Source organism: Chiroxiphia lanceolata, chromosome 11, assembly GCF_009829145.1.
Source record: "Chiroxiphia lanceolata isolate bChiLan1 chromosome 11, bChiLan1.pri, whole genome shotgun sequence".
In the NCBI taxonomy this organism is placed as follows: Eukaryota; Metazoa; Chordata; class Aves; order Passeriformes; family Pipridae; genus Chiroxiphia; species Chiroxiphia lanceolata.
This window is the reverse complement of record NC_045647.1, coordinates 14345706-14355562: the sequence shown is the minus strand read 5'-3', so window position 1 is coordinate 14355562 and position 9857 is coordinate 14345706. Positions and strand designations below refer to the sequence as shown.

Below are 9857 nucleotides of genomic sequence, written 5' to 3'. Positions count from 1 at the left end.
TCTCTTCCTTTGTAACTAAGGATTATTTGTGGAGAGAGAGAACCCAATGACCTGTACCACAGAACTGAGGTTGGTGCCGGCTGCATAAAATTGCAGCTAGTTCTTTTGGGTGTATTATATTGATTTTTGCAAAATAGGGAAAAAAGCAGACTCTACCCTGGATAATGAAAAGCTAACAAGAGGTTTTGATGATAAGAACCAGCAAGAAAAAAACACTCCACTTCCAAATTCTTGTCTTTTCACTGAATAATATAATTTATTACATAAGTAAAATACCAACAGCAACTGTAGTTTTAATTCTTCATTTTGCTTCTTTCCATAATGATCACATATAACAACTTCATCTCCTGGTAATGTTAGAGTAGGAGTCAGAGTAAGACATTAAACCCACAGTTGCACTCTTCAGCTGTTGCTTCCGTGTACATGTACCTGGAATGAATCTTGACTTAACATCTGTCTCATCAACATTTTATACCTTAAGTTCCCACATTGTGCAATTTTAATATACACAACCTGTATAGTATAAATACAGTTAATTTGGAGATGACTATGGTACTCTGTACACAGATTTCAATGCCTACAATTCCAAAGCTGAAGTGTAGCAATGCTGAAGTCACGTGCATTTCAGTAAGATTGTTTTTGCAACACTTCTGGAAAAATCTCAGTGGAAGTCAATATTAATAAAATACAAAAATATATATCAGCAGAAGATCAATACCTCTGCACTGAAAAAAAAAAAAAGGGGGGGGGGGGGCATGTGGGGAAAGGAATCTTGAGTTAAGCAGGTTCCACTGCAGCCACATCCATCACCACACAAATGCAGCTCGTTCTCGTAACATTCGGACACCGAAGCGCTGCCACTCCCGCTGGTAAATCCAGAGCTCCTGAGTTGTGTCAAGGCAGGCCAAAACTGCACCTCCCTTCCAGGCAATTAAGCGTGGATCCATATCCTAAATTCAAAACACAGATTGCACACAATCAACGGGCTGATTTTGCACAGTTCTCCAGGTTGTATCCTACTTTTTCTAACACTGTTCACCACTTAGAATCCTGGGGGGTAGGAGAGGAGAAAGGGTTTTTCAACATTATCCAGGAAAAAATAGTGAGATAAAAATATGTGAAGAATTTTTAAGATATTTCGAGAAGTCACTTTTTTTCTTTTTTAAGATGCCTTTTAGGCATGTCATGAAAATTCTGCCTTCAGCAATGGAGGCTCTCAAATATACTCAAGTTTTAAATTTACAAGTTTTGCCTGATTAATGCCAAATGAAAATTGATCTCAATGCCATGTTTTCTTTTACCTTAATACTAATTTAAAAAAAATACATCACAATTTCTTGCTGAGGAGACAGATTAACATCACAGGCCAGTACTAACTATTTCTTTAAGAATAAGGCCTTTGGCTAATAAACACTTCAGTGATCCATACCAGTAACACTCTTGCTCTGCCTTTAACTTCCTGCCTGTAACTGGCCAGTGCCATGTGATAAGCTGAAAGCTCTCCTAAATCTCAGATATTCAACTACTCTGTGGTTTTGACAGAATTTTTTACTTCTAATTTTTCAAAGATTTCAACCAATCATAGTTTATTGACCATTTAGCTCTCAGTTAATAGTTACCTTAGGTCTTGTGATTACTTCAACATTTTCAACAACTCTTCTGAAAGAAGGAGGCATTTTGTTGAGAATTCGGTGTTGAAGGAACTCTTGAGCTTTATGAAACATAAGGCCTCCTCCCACTACTAAGATGGAGCTATACATCTTCTTTTTTGTATCATCAGATGCTGGAATGAATGGATATACAGAAATATCTGTAGTTTTTAAGGTTAATATGGTCTGTATTTGTATTACAATTAATTTAGCACAAGTCAAACCAGAATGGAAACTGATGTTTGATTTTAAACTTCTTTTTCTATTCCTTGGAGATTCCAAACACGTAGCTCAAGAAACCTCAACAAAGATGCAAGTGTAACAGTGTAGCTACTCTCGAGATGATAAAATTTAGGGACATACATCTTTATATTCGGTAAAATACAGGGGTTACATAAACCCACACTGACATTTCTTTTTGGGAAGACTTTTAGAGACTTGTACAAATGTAATTCTTACCACAGCAGTCAATACTATGAAGGATGGCTTTGTCAAGGCCCAAGGCTTTGCCTTCAAACTGAGAAACAGCAGTTTTCCTGGACATGTGAGCAGTCAAAGGTTCCTCTGAATCATTGCCAGATATCATACAATCACTCTGGGAAGATCCCAATTCCACTTCTTGTGGGTAGATCCTCTCTGAAATGTCTGAGGTTTGGCCTCTTAATTCTCCCTCAAATGCACCAGGCTTTGACATGGATTTTCTATCAGCTGTAGCTTTTGCAGACTTAAAAATCAGAAAAGAAGTTGAACTATGAGAAATGCAAAAATAACTTCAGCAGGTTATACAGCAATACAAAGACTTAACCCCATTGTACTTCCATTCACCTTTTTGCACAGTAAGGTTAAGCACTGCATTATTACCTCATCTGATAATTTTTATTTTAATCCCCACATTCAAAGTAAGGGTCTTATTTTGAACTCCATTGGATTGATCAATCCTATAATACGAAGCCTTCTTAGACTCTGAAAATGCAGAGTTCTAATTAAAGACTTGTCTAGACATCCATAATTCCTTAATCTAAATATATTCTTTAATACTTCTGACCCAGGTAACAAACTTTGGTCTCTGAGATGAGCTAATGAGTCCTCATTTTATTCCCCAAAAGTGATACTTAATGAAAAATAAAACCAGCATTCACACACCTGCTCCTGCTTACTTTGTGTGGCTAGCAGGTAATGTTCATCATGAGGATCCTCAGGGTCACCTTGTGACCTGTGTTGTAAAGTTGTCATTTTTTGTCCAACAATTCCAAAAGTTGCTGGATAAAACAGGGCCATTGGAGCCTGAAGAATGAGAGATTTGGTATGAGTTTACTATTCAGTTTTTCTTTTTTCGACATCTACTGTAAAAAAAGAAAAGCCTGGTTCTATTTTTCCTCACAATTTAAAATTAAATAGAGGTGCTTTTTTCCAAGTAGTTTGTAACAGACTTTCTTTGTATAATTTAAAAAAGTCCAACAAATACACCAGTATATGTATACAAGTTTTGTTACAGATTCTGGCATTGTATGATAAATACTCAAATACAGTTTGTTACAAAATTAGAAAATTCAATGGTGAACAGAAAAACCTGCAAAATTAGCATTGCACTTGAAGGATAATTATCATATGCAGTTGAAGCTACAACCATTCTGACTACAGCCAGTTAGGAAGTCTTGTGTGTCCACTCGTGCTGCATTGGGCGCTTTCATACCTTTGGTAATTAATTTTAGAACTGTCAACAAGAATAGTTTAAGAACAATCCATAAATTACATGGGTTTAGTAGCACTGGGCCCATATGAAGTGAGGCTCTGAGTCTTAATGCTCAATACAATTCTCATTATTAAATTAAAAAAAAAGAATCACCTGTAGTTTTTCATCCCCTAATCGGAACTGGTATAATAAAGCTGGAGAATCCGGATGCCGAATTTGGAACTCATGATCTTGCAATCCAGAAATATCCTAAAGTCAAAAGCAACGTAAGCAAAAATTTGTATCTATCAAGCCACATAATCTATTTAAACCCTAGGAAACAAAAAAAAAGTAACAAAACTCTTCAAACTATGGATTTCATTTACCTATTTTTGAATTCTTTAGGTCTTACTTGGAGAACACATTATTTTCCCCCTCTCACCTGGTCTAGATGACAAAATGTCTCCTTTAGGTGCTGCAGCAGCAGGCAATCCAACTTATTAGTTAACTGACAGTCTCTATATGGGAATCCTGCTCGTTGCATAAGCCAATAAAAACACCTTGACACATCAGATCCTCCATATGCAAGGCACAGCCTAAAGCACAGAGAAGAAGAAAATTTTTCTGTGTATTTGCTGAAACACTGGCTGCCTGCAGTAGCATGCAAAGGAATACTTGGAAAACATTCAAAATGCTAGGATCATGACTTTTACACAGTTTGCAGAGCACAGTATCAACTCTGATCAGGTCTGCCTGTTTCGGGTTTTTTTTTTTTTTAAGACATCAGAATTCTCTAAGGTTCATATTTTAACAGATGAACCTGTTACATGGCTCACAGTAAAAAAAACCAAATGGTATTTATGGAAAATTTTTCCTTTTTAAAGTCAAACCTTTGCTAAGCAACTAAGTACATGCTTGTAATAATCCTGCATATTATAAGATACCTGGTGTTGCGATGGGAAACACCATCTTCTACACAGCAAACACTTGTCTTCTGATCTCCCACATCCACAATACATGCACTGCTTAAACCACTTCCAAAGGTAGCACAGACAGACTCCTGGTGCACAATAATTCCTGGCAATATGAGGAAAAATTATATTAAATTCGTGCCAAACTCCAGTTGCTGATGTTTAAAGGACATTTTCATGTCTTTTAAGGATCTGCAGATGGTCTGACTCTGCCCTGAAAGACTCTGTATTTAATGAAGAGGGGGTCGAGGATATTATTTAGAGATTTTTTTTGTTGGGTGAGCCTTTAAAAGTTCTGAGAAAGCTAAGAGCAGGGTGCATGCCTGTACTCAAATGACCCTTTTTTGTATTATTATTATTTTGCCTCTAAACTTTTTTTCTTTTTAGCTGGCACTGCAGGGTTTTGGTTATCAGATGCACATGAATTGTTTTCCTAATTTTTTCTAGTTTTAATCAAATAGCATTACCATTAGCATTTTAGATATGCTCTTTAAGTAGTTATAAAATAAGGTCCAATTTCCCCCTCTATTTTCCTTTCAATCTACTTTTAATTTGCAAATGAGTACATTTGTATGACAAGCCCACACTTAAACCTGAGATGTACTGGAGGTTTCAGTCTGTCCTTCTAAGCAATGAAGGGAAAAAACAGCTTAATTGAGCTGTGCTTTCTAGACAGTAAGTAGAATTACTTTTTGAAGAAAAATGTTTTTAGATAGATTAAGACAATTCAGTTATGCTGTGTAATTAGTTCACCTCTTTACTAAATTATTATTGAGGAAATGGCACCTTCAAGAGTTAATAATGCTGCTTTCTGACTTGCATGTATCAGATGACTAATAACCTTTTTAATTTTTCTTGGTATTCTTCCTATTCCACTGCAAATTCTTCTATCCCAGTGCTAATACATTTTTACAGAGTACTACTAGGTAGTAGTGTTCCTACTACTGCTATTCAAAAACTTGTGAGAATTCAAACAAAGCATGATCTAGTACCATTCTGCTCAAAAATTAAAATAGCCAATATGGCTTGTTCATTTTAACATGATGAAACAAATCAAATCAAATCTATATACACACACGTGAACCAAATTTAAATCTCATGAGATCATTCCCTCCCTCCGCAGTATTTATTTACCACCTACTTAATTCCTTCAGATAAGAAGTCTCTTTTTGTAAAATGAATGTCTTTGATTAGATGTAGAACAGGTTAAATGGGTTCACTGTTTAAGCAATAATATTTAAGTGTATATTCTGCCGAGAGTAATATTTGGAAACTGTTTGCACTTTGCATTGATCTATTATTAAACAGCAGCAGTTTTAATCTCCAGCATCTTACAATTAGCTTACTGTTTGCCTAGTCTCTGTCATTTAACTTATTATTCTTGTCCACTTTTTAAGCCTTTTTCCTCTTCATTCCTTGCATATCTAATAAAGCGAAATGATTTTGCAGAACCAAAGGTACTACTGCTCCTCCGATATATTTTAAATTAAGTATGGTTGGGTTACTGTGCCTTCTGTAATGACTTTCTGTTTCTTCTCTACATGTGAAATCCAAGCAAGATGGCTAAAAATGCAGCAGTGCTTTCCAGAAAACAACCTAGAAACTTCCAGAAGTTTATCTGAAAGGAAATTTTCATCAGAGGGCTTTCCAGTCTGGAAATATACATGCAGAAGAAGCTAAGAATTGCTTGGTTGTTTTGCTTTTATTTTTTTCATTTTATGTGCTTAAGCCAACTCTGAATCTTCCTATCACGTCATCCCCAGAGTGGACAGAAGCAGCATCTTCCATCATACCCTTTTGTTTTGAAGGCTAAGAATCTTAATACTCTGTAGAGTTAAAATCGTGCATTTTAGAAATACTTAAGAAATCAGACTGTTGCTACTTTTGCCTCAGCTGAATGAGAAGCCCACAGTCAGAATTTGTAACAGCAAACCAAAAAACTTGTTTCAATACCAGCCAACCATTCTGCCTCTTTAAAAGAGACAACAGTTATGTGAATAGTAAAAGATGAAGATCTTAGTCCCAGCCAAAGTGGGATTGATATGCAAAAATATGCATTAAAGGAAAAAAAATTCTTAATTAATCATTAAGTTCTTGCTCAAGTATGGTTTTACCTGAGAAGCCCATCTTCATTAGGATCATATTTACCAGTTCTTTCACGTGTTGTTTATTATAGATGTCTGGAATTAGTAAAATGCATCTGTAGTACTGAAGACAAAAACAGTAAATTAAATCCAGCTTTATAGGCCACTAAAATGTTTAAAAGTACATCAGACATGAGAAAAACACCTACTTGGCAAGGGCAAGGAATTAGGCCACTCTTCCTCAGGTGCCTCCTTTACAGTCAATAAAAAAGCCCAAACAAATGAAGATTAAGATGGAGAAATGTCTATAATGGGATTTCTAAACCTCCTCCTTAGAAGTTCTATAAACAATTTTTGTCTTAAAGCCACGGACAAAATTCCAAATGATGTCTTAGGAACCATGCTCACAGAATGTATTTGTTAAGAAAAGCACCGGTAAGAGGCTCATGATAACAGCAAGTTAATTCTCTTTTACAGTACCATTTATAGTAGTGCATACAGCCCACCTAAATGTGTTGTTCACAGCTCACCTTTAGGTCTTTCAGTGGTATTTCCAGATATTTTTGTATTGCATGTGACCATATAACTTCAAGGTCTGCTAATACTGCAGTGAGGGAGCCACCAGGTCCCGGGTGGAGATTCAACTGCCCTCTTCTAATGGGCCAATGTATATTATAAGAATCCAATGGATTAACATACAGTGCCTGAAAATAAGAGATGATGTTCTATGCATTGCTTTCCCCCCAAAATTAGCAATGAATATTAGAATGAAAAATATTTCAGAAGCAGATAAGACATACAGCAGCACTCAGATCAATGTGACAGAAATACAGTGGATTTCACTGTAACAGGGCTTGATTGAAACCATTCTAAAGACACTAAATACATTGTTTAAATTATTTGAATGTTCTTGCCCATGGACGTCTACTGAACAAAATGGTATATTTTTCCACTATCTCAAATGAGGAATTAAAATAATTCTAGCTCTTTGAAGCTCATGAATACCTAGTTACTCAGCAGCGATTCCATGTACTGACATTTTTATCAGTTTCTTGCCTTTTCTCTGATTTATGCCATATGGACAAAGTTCTCACCTAGTCCCTGCAGAAACACTGATTTCTAGCAGCAAAGGAACCAAGATACTTATTAGGCAAATGGGGGAAACCCTCAGGTCTTGCTGAATGATAACAAACATTCAATTACTTCACAGTAAAGTTTCTCATATATTGCTTGGCTAACTTCATGTGTCTTGCAGTACATACTAACTTGTATCAAATGGCTGCTGCTGACATGGTTGCACTTAAACATATGAAGCCTCATTCAGCAGGAAAAGAAATCTTACCTCTTCTCCTACCAAAAATTCAGGATGATTTGATGTGTTTGTCCACTTGGCCCCAGAGCTGTGGTCCAAAATAGCTGGTCGCATCTGTCTGTTGTAAGACCTGGCCTGAAATGTAAGCAAAACAAACCCTGCCGATAAATATTTCACCAGGCACCTTTTTGCAAGGAAGAAAAAGGAAACACTCCTTTGACCCCACCCCTCGAGGAAACGTTTTAAATCTTAATTTTCTCAGATCTTTAGAAATAGGTCACACAATAGCATTATCTACAATTGCTGTAAAAAGGATATCTATACTTGTCCACTAAAACACAGCAACACACCAAAAGACTATATGAATGAGCAATTTAATAAAATCTTAAGAATGAGTTACCTGATCAGGTGACACTGGAATACGCCTCGCTCCATTTGACATCTTTTTGGACCATATTGCTTGGTCCACCATTTTAAGGCCATTTTGTCTCTGCTCAGTACTTTCAGGTTTCTAAGGAAAACCCCAAATATACAATGTAAATACTTACTTGCTAACTACATGTCTGCATACTGGTAATACTGAAGCTATGGTTAAAGAATGAAATCATTACTGTGGTTGATAGACTGTAGAAAGGACAGAGATTTGTACAATGCAAAATAAATGTATGCTTATTTTTAAAGAAATTATTTTTTATATTAGAGTTCCCAACACTTGTTTATCGAAATCAACTTGAGTCTTTTAAGTGACTGGAGTGGCTGCTGGACTTCATCTCCGAAATGATGCACTCAGACCATTTTTTAACTACAGAAATATCAAGTACAAGCAAAAATGTTTAACTAGATCTCAATTATTTAAATCTGACATTTAATATTAGAGACATTAATTTGATTAATTTTAATTTTTTTACAGATGCAGATCATGAATAAGACCACTAGATCTATTTTTTAAGCAGGCTGGAATAAAACTACTTGCTGTGTTATCTAAATCACAAACCAACTTGCAACCAATACATTCACAAATGGAGAAGTCCAATTTTAATCCTACAGCTGGCATTCTATCAAAAGAAATACCAAGTGTGGTACCAGACCACAGCACAGGGAAATCAACATGCATAAACCCTCAATTTATTAGATTTAGTTCATTACAAACAAATCAAATAGAAGCTAATCATAGATTGGTGCAAACCTACTGACAGCGCATTAAAAGCATGAAAAAAAAAGTGGAACTTGAGATGTATTCTCCTCCGGAAAAACATAGAGTACGAGGGAAGATATGCACTATACAAAGATGCAACAGAGATGGGTAATGAACACACGGATTTTAGCGGTCCAGCTTTAGCGGTGTTTCCCGGCTTACATTGAGGCCGTCCCTGAGGAGCCAGCTGTCCCTGTAGACCGCCTGGCCCTGCTGCTTGTGCCGCCGGGCGATGACGTGCGGGATGCCCGCGGGCAAAGTGTCCGTGGCTCTCCCCAGCCGCAGGGTGGTCGAGCCGGGGTGGATCACCACGATGAAGTTGCTCTGTATTTGCTGAAAGCAGCACAACGCGCACGGAGTGAGACAGAATTCCCGCGCCGTCCCGGAACTCTCCCTACGCCCACCCGCGCCTCCACACCCCCCGCCCCAGGCCTTTAAAAGGCCGAGCCCGGGCCGGGCCCGCCCCAGCGGGGAGGGGAGGAAGCGCCGCTCTGAGCGTCCGCGGCCGGGCCTCACCTCCTGCAGGGACTCGGGCACGGCGGCGGGGACGATGGGCCGCTTAACGCCGCGCTGCTCCCGCTCCCGGTCGCGCTCCTTGTCCTTCCCGTTCTCCGCCTCGCCCTTCTCCGCCTGGGTCATGCTCCGGCCGGGCGGAAGCCGCGTCTGCCGGGGCCGAGCGGCGCCGGGCCCAGCGCGGGGCGGAAGCGGGCGGGACCCGCGCCCGGCACCGCCCCTGGGCAGGTACCGGGGGGGGGCTCGGCTTGAGGGGGCACCGCTGCCCCTCGGGAGGTACCGGGGCCCTCGGCTCGAGGGCGGCTCGGCAGCTTCTTGGCGCTGCCCCGGGCTGCAGCGGGTGGGGGGGGACAGCGGCTGCCCCGGCCCCCGCGCTGAGGGGCCGAGCGGCGGCAACGAGGGAGCCTGGGGAGCAGCAGCCGAGTGCTGAGCTGGGTGGTTACTGCTGGTGGGACTGCAGG

At 39.1% G+C, this 9857-nt stretch overlaps 1 protein-coding gene across 1 annotated transcript; it reads right to left on the bottom strand.

Moving 5' to 3' along the window:
* Positions 1–228: 228 nt before the first annotated feature.
* ACTR8 (actin related protein 8) lies at positions 229–9599 on the bottom strand. The gene is made up of 13 exons (XM_032699223.1): positions 9400–9599; positions 9046–9216; positions 8089–8199; positions 7719–7823; positions 6907–7080; positions 6407–6500; positions 4266–4398; positions 3764–3917; positions 3496–3591; positions 2793–2933; positions 2109–2373; positions 1620–1783; positions 229–950 (listed from the first exon to the last, which is right to left on the bottom strand). The coding sequence occupies exons 1-13, from the start codon at positions 9520–9522 to the stop codon at positions 807–809; spliced, it is 1875 nt and encodes a 624-aa protein (XP_032555114.1). The 5' UTR covers positions 9523–9599; the 3' UTR covers positions 229–806.
* Positions 9600–9857: the final 258 nt, after the last annotated feature.